Source organism: Anser cygnoides, chromosome 10 (genome assembly GCF_040182565.1).
Source record: "Anser cygnoides isolate HZ-2024a breed goose chromosome 10, Taihu_goose_T2T_genome, whole genome shotgun sequence".
NCBI classification, from domain to species: Eukaryota; Metazoa; Chordata; class Aves; order Anseriformes; family Anatidae; genus Anser; species Anser cygnoides.
In genome coordinates, this window is record NC_089882.1 from 21,213,919 (window position 1) to 21,227,328 (window position 13,410).

The 13,410-nt window shown below is 38.0% G+C and overlaps 2 protein-coding genes across 4 annotated transcripts in view; one reads left to right on the forward strand and one right to left on the reverse strand.

Moving 5' to 3' along the window:
* EFCC1 (EF-hand and coiled-coil domain containing 1) overlaps positions 1-13,410 on the reverse strand; it is a 55,046-nt gene that overhangs the window by 7,917 nt on the left and 33,719 nt on the right. For 2 of the 3 annotated variants that reach the window (XM_067002865.1, XM_048046178.2), the window contains exons 3-5: positions 7,673-7,818; positions 5,543-5,678; positions 5,074-5,239 (exon numbers count right to left, since the gene is read on the reverse strand). In XM_067002865.1, coding sequence (XP_066858966.1) covers positions 5,074-5,239; positions 5,543-5,678; positions 7,673-7,818 — 448 coding nt within the window. The remainder of the gene's footprint in view (positions 1-5,073; positions 5,240-5,542; positions 5,679-7,672; positions 7,819-13,410) is intronic. The other variant, XM_067002864.1, reaches the window with a different exon arrangement.
* The window catches only part of CFAP92 (cilia and flagella associated protein 92 (putative)), a 97,173-nt gene continuing 89,517 nt past the window's right edge, over positions 5,755-13,410 (forward strand). The window contains exon 1 of the mRNA XM_067002851.1: positions 5,755-5,849. The gene's annotated coding sequence lies outside the window, so the exon portion shown is untranslated. The remainder of the gene's footprint in view (positions 5,850-13,410) is intronic.

Below are 13,410 nucleotides of genomic sequence, written 5' to 3' on the forward strand. Positions count from 1 at the left end.
TATATATAAAAATAAATTTTGGATCTTCGTGAGCACCGACAGATTTGATTTTATTAATAAACTTCATTTCTCATTCTGTGCCCAGCATTCTGAAATGTTGACCTTTTTTGCAATTTCTTGTTGCAAATAGAATGTAAATATATTTATTTGTATTACACTGAAAACCAAAATTATGTCTGGTAGATGACAATTTCACTGGCTCTGTTAGGCCCTTTTTGTTGTTTTCTTTTATCTTTATTGCAATTTTAGGAATAACTACAGAGAGAGCTGAACTAGAGAACTGCAGTCCTTAGTATATGCGGTATTTAATAGATTTTATTTTTGGAAATTTGTATCCTAATGGATTTTTAATATATGGGAAGGAGTTTCAGTTCCTTAAAACAAAAAAGTCATCAGAGTGGAAAAAGAAAATAAACCTTGATCCACATTAAGCCTTCTAGAAGGTTGTTTTAGTTTCTGACAGAGCTAAAAGTATGTATTAATTCCCCCACCATATCGAAATTATCATTACATTAACTCTCCTTGAGCTTTGCTCTGTGAGGCTTTCTGGCTCCTCTGAGCTGTACAACAGCTACAGAAGCTTGGACCACTAAATCTGCTCCATCTGCCAGTGATTTCAGCACCCCTGCCTGAACACTCCTTTTAGATGGATAAGGTAACATTTTCCTCTATGTGGAGCCACCTTTGTTACCACCACCGTGGCAGCAGTCCAGCTGAGGCAAACAAATGCTCCAGAGGCTGCGTGAGGTCTGCAGAGAATTAACCATGCGGTCGCCTCTATTATACTGCAGAATGCCTCTGCATCGTAAATACCACCTGCCAGAGAGATGTACGAAACACAGGCAGTACTTCTGCTCCCCTGTACAGCTAAAGCAGTGTCAGACCAAATAACACAGAGGAAAAAAGGTCATTATTTTTATGTCTAAAATGGACTTTCCCAACATGCAGTTAGAGAGATGCTCACGGAAATTCATAACTGGTGCCCACCTATCCTGGTTGTGCACCCTGTCAGGCCCCTGTGCCCACAATGTCACACAGCTGCTGCTTTTAGCTGCTGCTTCAGTCATGTTGGCAGAGCCACCGGAATCGCAAAGCTGCACAGAGCCTCCTCTGTCCTCTGCTGGATGCTCCTGAAAGGCTGCAGGCTGAGCAGCGGGTCTTCTACACACGCGTGAATAGAGGTACTAACTTTTCTCTTCAGTGTGCGTGCCACTTGAGTTCCCCATCGTTGTCTGCTGTCATGACCAGCTGCTCAGTTTTTATGAAGAGCACAGGCAATATGCTTAGCTGAGAGCACCCCTGGTGGTATCTGGCTGTAGCATTTGTTGCTGCTGCTGCCTCTTTTCCTCTTCATTTTGACTGCTACAAATTTGACTCCTACAAATCCCTTTTTGTTTGTATTTCCTAGGCTATGGCTAGTAGCAAACAGCTTCCCATAGCAGCTGTACTATAATAGTCACTGTCATATGGAAGGATGCTAGCTTCTGGATACCTTTATATTTACATAAATTTATATGTATGAATATGGAAGATTTTTCTTTCTTTCTTTCTTTTTTTCTTCTCATCTGATTGTGCTTTAAGGCAGTGTCTCAGTGTAGCATTAAAGCATTCTCCCGGATGGATTTCCTGAGATAGGTTACATCTAGCACCTGTTTGTACCTTAACATTTGCAAATAAGATAATGACGATAGTTAAGCACAACCTATTTTTAAAACATGGATAATGAGGAGGGATGGTCAGTAGTTAGGCCACAGGGCTCAGAGGAGTGGATTATGTTCTTAGCTCTGCCCAATCCCTCAGCATAGCCTGATCTGGGATCTGTGAAATGTGTCTGTGAAATGGAAATACTGCCTTGCTACATACCAGTTTTGAGAGTAAGCCAGTTGCTAATAGGCGGCTCTTTTATAACAGAGGAGGATGCCACGGGAAAAATCTGGGCTCTGGAGTAAAGTGCACAAAAACATCTAGAACAATGAATAATTAGTATCAAAATAATTAGTATAAAAGTCCCTTAAGGATGTAAGGGAAAAACACTCTATTGTGTTTTCTAAAGAAGTGAAGGAGGAGCTCATTTTAGAGTCTTGTTTACAAGCAGTGAACCTGAGAAACTTTTTCAGAACAGGAAGAAAACAGTATCAGGACTCCGGCATTAAGTGCTGAACTGTGCCGCGCAAATTGTCTTTTAAATCAATTCACCCTCAGAGGAACAGAGGGTGGCAAATGTAGCACCAGTTTGTAACAGATGCTGCAGAGATGATTTGAGGAACAGCAAATCACCTGAGGAGTTCCAGTAATGTTGTCAGGCAAATTGATAGAAATTGTAATGGAGAAGAGACTTGGTGAATACATGGACGAACTTAGTGAAGAAACTATTCAATTTCTTTGAGAGCATCTATGAACATGTATGGATAATGTTAATTCAGCTGACAGAATGTATTTTGAATGTGCATAAAGCTTTTCAAAGATGCATGGCCAAAGACTCAAAAAGTGTAACTGCCACAGGACAGTAGTGCAGATCCTGCAGATCCTGGACCCACAGCTGGTTAAAAGAGGGGGGCAGAGCACAGCGTGATCGATAGACAGACAGACAGGACTGAAGGGTGAGCTTTCACAGGGAAGGGAGATAATCCTGGATTAAGACCTAGTCATTTTCAGAAATGATTTTTAGAAAGGGTGAATGTCAAAATGTTTAAGTTTGCTGTCAATACAATTTTTGGGGGGTAATCAAAATTAGACCTGCCTGTGAAGAATTACAGCTGGATTGCACAATACTGAATAACTGGGCAATAATAGAACAGATGAAATTCAGTGTTGCTAATGCAAAATAAGGTATGTTGGAACATTGGGACATATGACATTGGGATACAATGTCATATGTATGCAGTGATTATGACTGCAACTCAGCAAGGAGATCAGATCTAGGAGAGCTGTAATCTCCTGGAAATAGCTCCATGGTCAGCAGAGATCAAAATGATACTTGCTAGACTCTACTAGAAAAGGAACTGGGGACAAAACAGAAATTATAATTACATCATGATGAGCTTACTTTGAATTCTAAGTACATTTTCAGCTCTTCTCATTCAAAAAGAGTAACAGAGCTTGAAAAGTACATTGAAGAATAAAACAGAATAACAGAAGTAATCGTTTCTATACCAAGAGAGCTGAAGCAGAGTGACTATAAGTGAGGCACTATTTCTGGAGTAAGAGCCTGTAAAGTTTTGTCCCAAGCGAAAGAACTAAGTGGCAGTGGATGATCAGGCAACAGATTTAAAGCAAACAAAAGCAAATCCTCAAAACCTGTTCCTTTGTAACCAGTTTGTGGGAGTTCTGGCCCTGAGATACCTAAAGCATTGCTAACTAAAGAAATAGGAAACTCATGTTAAACCCATGTTAAATAGCTCCAGTGCTGGTCATTAAAGATGATACTGTCTATGCAATGTCCAGTTCAAGATGTATCTACCCATCTTTTATTGGAAACCAGGTGAGTAACACCAAGAGGAAAGTTCTCTGGACTGTTTCTCATTCCTTTTCTCTAAGTAACTGCTGCTTGTTTTCATCAAGCACGTGATATTAGGATGAACTTTTCATTTGACCCTGTATGACAGGTCATGAACTAGTTGCCTTTAATTAAGCTGAGAGTTTGTATGTGAGCTTTTATAGAAAATGATTGTCATTTCTTTGCAACACTACACTTGGCAGCATCTTGCTTTGTTTTCAGAATTTGCTCATGTTTTCTCCATCTATTATCCCCAAGTCCTGACATCCATCTCCTCCTCTCTTCAGTAGAAAGTATTTTTAAATGTTCAGTTGTTGGAAAGCAGAACTTTCAAGACATGAAAAATTTCACAGCTGTTTTAACCCCTGGTTTTACAGTCTTAGATGAAAACAATTAGTAAATCAGTATTTGAGAGTGTTGCTTTTCACTTGCCTGCTGGGTTTGTTACTTGTTAGCTTTGTTGTTATGTCTCATCTTTCAGCACTGTGCAAGTCCAGACAGAAGTATAAAGGGTAACGTATAAAGTACATTTGTCAGGTCATCAGAGAAAGTATTCTTGGTGGTTTATTAAACCAATAGACTTATTTACAAGTTAGAGAAAGAGAGTGAATTTCTCAATCTTTCAATTTGTTTGGTGTTGATTACGAGAACAGTCACCTTTTTGAAAGGAATCACTTGCTACTTGTCTGCCTGTTTTGCAGCAACAATAAATACCAAAAGCTGCACATGCAATATAAATACTGGGTAAATAGAAGTAAGGGAGGATAAGAATAAATTTCTACCAGGCTCAAAAGGATTCATGCTTCTGATTTTAAATTCACGTTGCAGTGAGTTGGCTCTCTGTCTTATTTTGTTTCGTAGAAAGACTGGTAGCATTTAGATCTAGGGCCATCAATGGATGACGTTTGCAGTATTTAAATAGTAATATCACACAAGACTACTAGGATACTGCACTGAGACTTTTAACTACTGTAGTTTTAACCCCTGCTGAAGCAAAGATAAGCATGCTGCTAAACCTGAGAACTACTTTTTTCATTAAAAATACCTTGGTTTAATCCTGAGAACCAACCAAAGTAAACTGGATGATTTCCTCTTAAGGACTGCAAAATGGTGAGCAACTGGAGGGATTTCTCAAAGAGTTGTGTTCTCGCAGGGGCTGGAGGTCTTAGGACAGGAGGAGCATGCCATCCAGAGCTGAGGAACCAAAGTTACGTGTAACAACAAGAGTTAACATGCATGGCAGCTCTTTGGTCTGCAATGGTTCCAATCACAAACATGGCATCAGTGAATGCCCTAAGCCATTGAAATAAAGGGTGGTGTTTCAAGGGCCTGGGTTTGACTGCAGCTGGTGCACATCTCATCCTCCAAATAAACGAGGGTCCAGGCAGGAGCCACGCTGGCAATGCAGGTGTTACAGGAAAGCGTTACATGGTTTTGCTAACAAATTCATGGCACAGTGAGAAACACCAGCAACAGAAAATGGGAAGGCCAGAACAAAGATAAATGCATATGGATGTAGCTGTAGCCACTTCAAGCTGCATAAATAACTCCTTCACACTATGCTTGGCACCTGTTACCTCTTCCATGTTTGTTTCCAGTTTTTTCACTTCATGTCCCTTAAGCTCCAGCTGCTCGGTTAGCTGTGTGATTCTCTCCTCCAGCTCTGCAGGGGCAGTTTCAGAGCCATCAGCATCAGTGATCTCCAAGTATGACATCAACTTCTTCTGCAGTTTTTCATCACATCTATGTATATATGCAAAGAAAAAAAAAATTCCTATCACTCATAATGTTTATATTAAAAAATAAAACAAAACCTGCTTTCCCACCAAACTTTTGTGAGCACAGATAATAATTTGGTGTCCCAGCTGATGCTGATTAGGATTAAGTGGGGGTATTTAAGCCATTGCTTCCCACCTGCTGTAAAGGTTGGGCCTGCTGATGTTGCCAGGTAGAATTATGGCTTATATTACACAGAAGCCATGGTGCCCTCAGGTCATGAGGAAATATTCTCAAAGGGCTCAGGTAGCATTCATCTCAGAAACATACCCGCTGCCACAGCAAGGGAGCTTGGCCAGTATTTTCTTCACCTGGGCCACCTGGGATTGCTGGTCTCCTGCCCACTTCTCCTCCTCTTCATCAGAGGCAGCCTGGCCCTCCACAGAGCGGAACAGCTGGTCATCTGCTTGAGAAATCAACAGCCACTCAGCACCCAAACAGCCACCCTGATGCGCTGCAGCTGTGGTGATTCAAACCAGTGAGACCCAGAAAGCACGAGGTGAGGTTTTAAACTCCCCAGTGAAACACCACCTGTGGAAAGGGGCTTTGAATCTAGGGCAGGGTAGCCTCAGCAAAGGTAAATACTTTTTTTTTTTTTTATTATATTTTATTTTAAGAGTCCTGAACATCTCAGCACCTTCTTGCGGGTAACGTAGAGCTGTTTTCTTTACTTTCATTTAACTTAGTTAAATGCAAGGTTAAGTATGAAGGAACAATGTATTATTAGCACAACTGTTCTTCATGTATACAATTGAATATACACTTTTCAACGGGAATAAGAAACTCCTGTACTGTGTTAGGGTTTTTGTATAGTCATTGAACCAGCCAAATGGACATTCAGAGTTCAGGAATATGATTTTAATACTCTCTGATTCATTCACTTACTGTGCTTTGAAGGGATGCTGGTTTTAACACAGAACCGTAATATTAGACTCAGAGATATCTAGTGCTTAGTTTTACCTGTCTAGTGTAAACTGTATGTGCCAAGTAAGAGGTCATCTGGCTAATGCAGAATAATTTACATTATTCCATTGACGCAAGGACTCTTCTGCTCTAAGGAATTAATATTTATTAAATTTTACCTAAAGATTTTATAAATAAATTTGTACCTAGGCTTGTATATATAGCTTATCTAGGTTTACCCCAAACGTGCACACAGTTTTGCAGTTGTTCAATCTTGCAGTTTCATTTGCAGTTTCTTTTCTTTTCTGTGTAACTAATCCTTTTTTATTTGCATTTGATGGAACACTTCTTCACATTTTAAGATTGAAAAAACTCCCCATGGTTAATGTGTTTGAATAACTTTTGCTAAAAAGCTGTTTGAACTTGAAATATGGGTAATGTAGATTAGACATGGGATCTGTCTTTGAGCTGGCAAAAGTGCTTGATTGAATAACATATTTGTGAAAGTAGCTCAATTTTGTAAGTCTAACCAAATGGAGAACATGCTGCAAAGTAAACTATATTTGAATATCATTATTTTTTTTTCCGTTCCTGAGCAGCTGCTTGCCAGATCCATTCAATAAATACACAAAATTTAACTTTATGTCGGTACATACAGTTCTCTAGTCTGTAGTAAAGATGTATTGTTTCTTACAGTTAATTTCAGATAACTGTTTTTGTCTCCTTTGAATGAGATCTCTCAAAAATTCATTGAAGGTAAACCAGTCTTACTGAACATACTTTGCAGCTGCTCTCTACTGGTCAAGAAAACCAAAGGGAGAGAAGGTGTTTGGCTTCTAAGATGCTTCTATTGTTAAAGCAGCTAAATGATCCACCAAAAGTTGTCATCTCTTTGAAAGCTCTAGTACCAGTAAATTGTAGTCTAGGTCATTTTAAATTAGAGCTAGTCTAGGCAAACTCTGGGACTTTAGGAGAATTTCAAAGAATGCCTCATGCAGTCCCATGAGAAATCACAAGTGAGTGGTGCTATGGCAGTGGTTAAGGTTACATGCGCAAAGCAGGTTGGATCTCTTCAGAGCTGTGGAGCAGCCAGAATGTTTCCAAAGATTGTCATTGTACAGAACATCAACTGCAAATAGTTTCTTTGGAAATGACTTTAGCTGAACTTATGAGGTTTTTATTTAAAAAATGACAACAACAAAAACTTCGTATTCTTAAGACAGGAAAAAGGTTTTGGTATGGTGAATATAAAACAAAACAACAAAAAACAGTTGTTCTAAATCTTAGCTCTAAGTGACATGTTCAGTCTTGTATGAAACAAAATTATGTGGGGAGGGAGAAGTAAAAAACTGAGATTTTTATCTTTCATTTATATCTAGGGTTTCAAGATGTATTAAGACTTATTAGCAGCTTTGGTGGACTAATGTCTATATTATTTTTCTGCTGAGGATCTTACAAATCAGTGAGGAAATAAAGTATTTGGATACTAGACTTTACCGTTCTCAGAAATCCCAGCTCCGCCAGTGGGAGACCTTCGATCTTGCTGCACAACAGATAAGCAGTATCTTCCATCTGGTGAAGCTGCTGCATCTTTCTGCTCTGGGCTGCTTCCTGAGGGAAGCTGAAATTTCACAATTTCTGATCTGGAAAAGAAAGGTAAAATAAAGTGGACTTGTAGCAAATTTGAAAGGAAAGAAAAAAAAATGAACATGCATGGTGTAGCATATAATAGAAATTGTTCAGGCTCGCTACAAAAGAACAGGGTCGTTTACCTTCAGTGCCTGTGAAATCAAACTGCCAAGGACTGCCTTTGGTTGTTTTTGCTGAGAATCAAAGGAAGATGGATTTTCTTCTTAGAGTTAGGTAATAAGAACTAAATGTTACTTATAGCTTTTAGTTCATCTCAAAGACATCTGGACAACATATATAGAAACAGTCTAGTCTGGCCATGTCTCTCAGAGTCTCTCTGTTTTCAACTGTCAGTGGTGGAGTGCGTGCTTCATTTTTAACACGGACACATTTATAGCTAGGGTAGCAAGTCTTGCATCTTGTCACATAAGAGCGGTGTTCAGATTTACAAATGTCAGGCTACTTGCCTGGTTCAACATTGAACCAAGCTTCTGTTTAGCCTAAAGAACAGTATTAAAGACTTTTTGTGGCCCCTTTACAATATTAAGCAGACTGGAATGTTAGTCACATTCTAGGACATAAGAAGAGGACCGCACTAATAGCCAGCGGTGTTGTGTTTCACAGTTTCAAACGCCACACACATATTGACTTACTGGTTTTCATACTGCCCTTATGAGACATTAAAGTACACCTCTTATTTTACAGATGTAAAAATATAAAGCTTGTGGTCTATGTTCACAGAGAGATATAGGAAACTTGGCTCTGTTTATTTCAGTGAGACCAAGGTTTCAGAATTACTTTGTTTTCAAGACCAAATCAAGACCTTTTACCGAGACTACGTAGTTAATTCAAAAATAAAGATTAGTATTCAGTACTTCTGTCTTCTAATTCTCTGCTCAGTTATTTATAACAAAAGACATCAGGGAGATGTCTTTTAGGTGGTTTAGGTCTAAGTCTCCTGAGTACTGTTTTTACTGGAAAGTCAAAAAGAATATGTGATTGGAGTCTTGCACCTGCAAACCAGTGAGCATTGTGCTTCTGAATTACTAACAATCTCATTTGAAATTGTGTATTTTTTTTTTCTTGAGGGGAATGTAGTATTCTGTTTCTTAAAGGAAACAGTATTCAAGATGTGGTACTCAGATTAAAAAAAGAAAGAAGATTGCGAAATACTTTGATATCAGCTATGTTAGGGATAAGTAGCATTATTTATGGATTTAAAAAAATCTGATGAATGCAAGTCCTTAAACTTGTCAATCAAAACTATTTTTAAAGAAAGTAATTTAATTCAATGTGAAGGACAATGATTGTTCAGACTGAGGAATTGATAGTTACCTAAATGGAGAGCATTGGGGCAGTACTTGTGAGGAAATTTGAAGTAACGTGTATTGGAGGAATAATCCAGAGTGTATTTTCATGTAGTTGAGTTTTAAATGTTTTTATCCAATCAAGAAGACGACCCAGGCATCTAAGAGAGTTAAGGAACATTCTGTGTAGTAAAATGGAAACTTTTACTGTACATGAAGAAAAGTCTAACAAGTCTACTCACATAGATTCATTTTATTTTCTTAAAAAAAAAAAAAAAAATCCTGTTTTGGAAAGAATGGAAATGGAATGTGAGATGACCATCATGTGAAGTACACATGAATTTTTCTCTTCTCATTGCAGAACATTTAGTTTGGTTCAGGCTGGCTTTCCTACCTGTGCTTTCTTATAAATATACTGAAAGACAGTATTGCTATTTTAGACAAAATACAGTTTGCAATATAGGAGACAAAGGAAATGAATCCAGATGCTCCTATTTACGTTTAAAACAGTAAAAAAAAATACTTAATGAAACTGAGATATAATAATATAACAGTGAATTAATTTTTAGCATTCTTTTTTTCACTGTATATATGTAACTTTATTCCACAAAATGTTAGGGAAATTAGAGCTATGAAGGTTTTATAAAATCAGACACTTGTAATTTAGAAAAACCCTCACATTGGATAAATGGAAAATTGGAATATCAGTCCCCATATGTAAAATTTATATCAACTATTTTCAGAGCAAGGAATAAGCAACCTCTCAGGTATGGAGCTAAATGAGCAGGATCCAGTCCACTACAAGATTTTGTATGTGTATGCTGTGTAATGTAATGTACTTCATATTGAGTATTTTTCCTTTACTTTCTTGCTTACTTTCAATAGTTACATCAGGATATTTTCCCACTTAGACCATATAATAGCATGATTATATTGTTTTCCCTGTAGGAGCCATTATGTAGTTCACAAAGAATCTACGTGCAGAAGAAAGCAAACGAAATTCAGGGGCTTTGTAGCAAATTAATCTCCCTCTGAACTCTTCCTAAGATTAGTTTTGGATTGATGAATATTGAATATTTGTTGCACTTAACTCAGAAAATATTCATCAACATAAAATGAGAGTTAAAACACTTAGGAAATTGATTCTACTCAAACAAGTTGCACAATAGCATTTTGTACAAATCTTCTAAATGCTTCCTGCCAGTAAATTCAACTACTGCTAGAAAGAGGACTTCAGATGTAGTAATAGAAGAGCTGGTGCCAAGCTAGAGATAAGTATCACTAAGAGCTTTTGTTTAATCTAACAGAGCTGCTGTCAGTCCCTGAAGAACCACACCAACATTAGTTTCCTTGGTGTTTCTGAAAGTATATGTGCACTAAGTGAATATGATCATTATTTTTTTTTTTTAAATGTCAGTATTTCAAAAATCTGTAGGGACAGAAAGTGAGGCAAACCTTGCTTAGAAATCATCACTGCTCTTTACTCCCTCAGATAGAGCTGACTGCATGAAAATTAATGATGTATTTTGTTTACAGTTTGTGCTATTACTTAGCAACAATTGGATTTCCTGTTCAGTCAAAGGAAATAGCAGCTCCAGAATGAAGCTGGCTAGTCATTTAGCTTGCATTAATTCTGGCAGAATCATAAGGTAGCCTACAAAGCTATTTACATAGCAAGCTTGGGCATTCGAAATGGAAGCTCCTGAGATTTCTGCACAGTTTTGCTGTGTTTCAGAGTTTTGGACGGTACTGTGGAATGTAGTATTTCCTTTAACAAGGATATCACATTTTATTTTTCTGAAATGCAGTAATTTTCTTCACTTTTAAAGAAAACTAGTTGGGTCCTGATACTCAATAGGAATTGTTTACAGTTTTTGACTACCCAGTATTTGGTGGATTGTTCTTTTAAACTTGAGCAATGGCGTAATTTACATCTGCATGGATTTTAGAGATTTCTAGAGTTAGGTTGCAAAATATAGCAATATTGAGATTTCATTGAATATTAACTGTAGTTTCAAAGTTGGTTAAGGTTTTAACCCATAAAAAGACTGAGAAGAATACTCAAGTATTGTGAAAATCTTCTCTATTAACAGTGGGTAAGTGCTGTAATGTTTAATTTGATCTGTTGATGGTGGTATTAATGTCTTACACCTGGCAACCTGTTTTAAATTTAGCTTGCAGTCCAAAGAACATTGAGAAGTTCAGTTTAAGAAAAAAATAAAATTTTATGTCCTTCCCATAAAATTCAGTGCACCCTGGCAGGATTTAAAATAGACTGTATCTACTTGGACAAGATTCAGAACAGGCCTAAATAGTGCTTTTACCTCTCCGCAGTTCTTATAAGGGAACTTAAAATTAGTTGATCAAGTCCAAAGCAGACACTGTGATTATTCATTCTATAGTAGTTTTCCTGAGAGGATGTCATCAGCCCTCTTTTATTGTGGGGAAATTAAAGGAGTCATTCAGATAGTGTGTTTTGTGAGGTCTTCCCACTCAATATATGATTAAAGACAGCCATATCATTCCTCTCTAGAGATATTCATCTGGGAAACTAGAGAGGGAAAAAAATAAAGGAATTTTGAGCAAGAGTTTTCAGACCCAGATGCTCCAGAACTAAGATCTTAGTTCTGGCACAGGCTCTGCCATTTGCATCTAATCACATTGTGCCTTGGTTTCTCCAACAGGAATACAGTGAAATCATAATTTGTTATGCCCTAAAAAAAGGGCACAGGTTAAGCCTTGATTTCTAGAACCGAACATAGCAAGTACAATTATTTCAAGGTATCTGGAAATGGGATGTATTTTAAACATGCATGAAGGAACATATGGCCAGACAAGCTGGAATTCCAGAGCTCTTCTGTGCCAGATAAAAATGAAGGAAAAATGCAAGCAGCAAGATGAGTAAATATGGATGTTTTTAAAAGCAAGCAAATACACACACACAACACCAAAGAGGTTTTATGTTTGCTGAGCTACAATACTTAATGTCAAAGATCTGTTGGAAATAAATACACTGGAAATTTGTAGTTTTGGTATGCCTTGGGGGGGGAGTTGCTGTTACTGCTCGCATGAAGGGGAAGCTTGCCATTCCTTTATAAGTAGAAACTAAATATGAGCTGGATCAAAGAAGCTTCTCATCTGAGATTGGGCACAGAAGAGTAAGCTGAGTAAATGTACAATAGTAGTGAATCTTTGCTGTCTATTGAAATAAAGGTTTTATATATATATATGTAAATATATAAAACAATTTCCAATGGAAATAGGATCCCGCATTGACTTTGGAGAATGTTTCAAGAAGGCAGCAAATTTCTGGCTGGATTCTAACAATTTTGGTTTTGACTTAAAAGCAGATGGAAACCAACCAGAACAGAAGGTTGTTTCATGCTCCTCAGTTCTCATTGCTGGAGTGCCCAGTGTTTCATCATCCCAAAGTGAGGTGGTGGAGGCATGAATGGAGGCACAGTGATGCTTTTTGGTGGTGGAGCAATGAAACACCCTGATCTCCTGATTTCTCATCATGTCCTGTAACCACTAGGTCATTTTTTCCTGTCTGGGAGATTTTTATTGTTCAGCAAAACTTAGTGCCAAATCCAGACTCTTAATTTTGAACTGGCAGAGACTTCGGGATTTAAAGAAGAGCATAATGAAACAGGCCAACCGTCATGCTTTCACTGTCACGGTAGGTTCTTAGAAGTGGAATCTCCACTCGTTCTTAACCATAGGTTTAATTCTTTTCTCATCAGTATTCATACAACATCTAACAGGTCTTCATAAATGAGAGGAATGAATAAACAGCACGTTTGCTTAGGGCAAAGATCAGAGGGGAAAGTAGTTCGGAAGATGCCTGGGAAGCATCTGTGCGCGGTGCGGTGTGGCGAGGTTTCCGTGGTGACAGGCAAGCAGCCCACATGCATTTTCAAGCCTTTGTGCTGAGAATAATAGGCAGCTCCGGAGAGGGAAAATCAAGAGTGGAGAGTTGGAAAGTACTGGACCTTAAAGTAACGTCCGTGACTAATTGGCTTTTAATTGGCACTCCTGTTATTGTTATGGAAACTTCTAACTGCAGCAAAAACCACCTGCTTCTGGGGCTAAACAAGTCTTTAACTTCCATAATTCCTGACTAATCATAAAATAACTCTGAGGAATTATTTAGCTTCGTGTTTATAGGTCTTTAACTAGTTCTTTTTACAGACTTACTTAGAGCAGATCAGGCAACTGTGTCAAGCTATGTACATGGCCCAAAGTACAGTTAGCCAAACTAAGCTATACTTCATTTTAAAAGTGTATGACTGGTCTTTT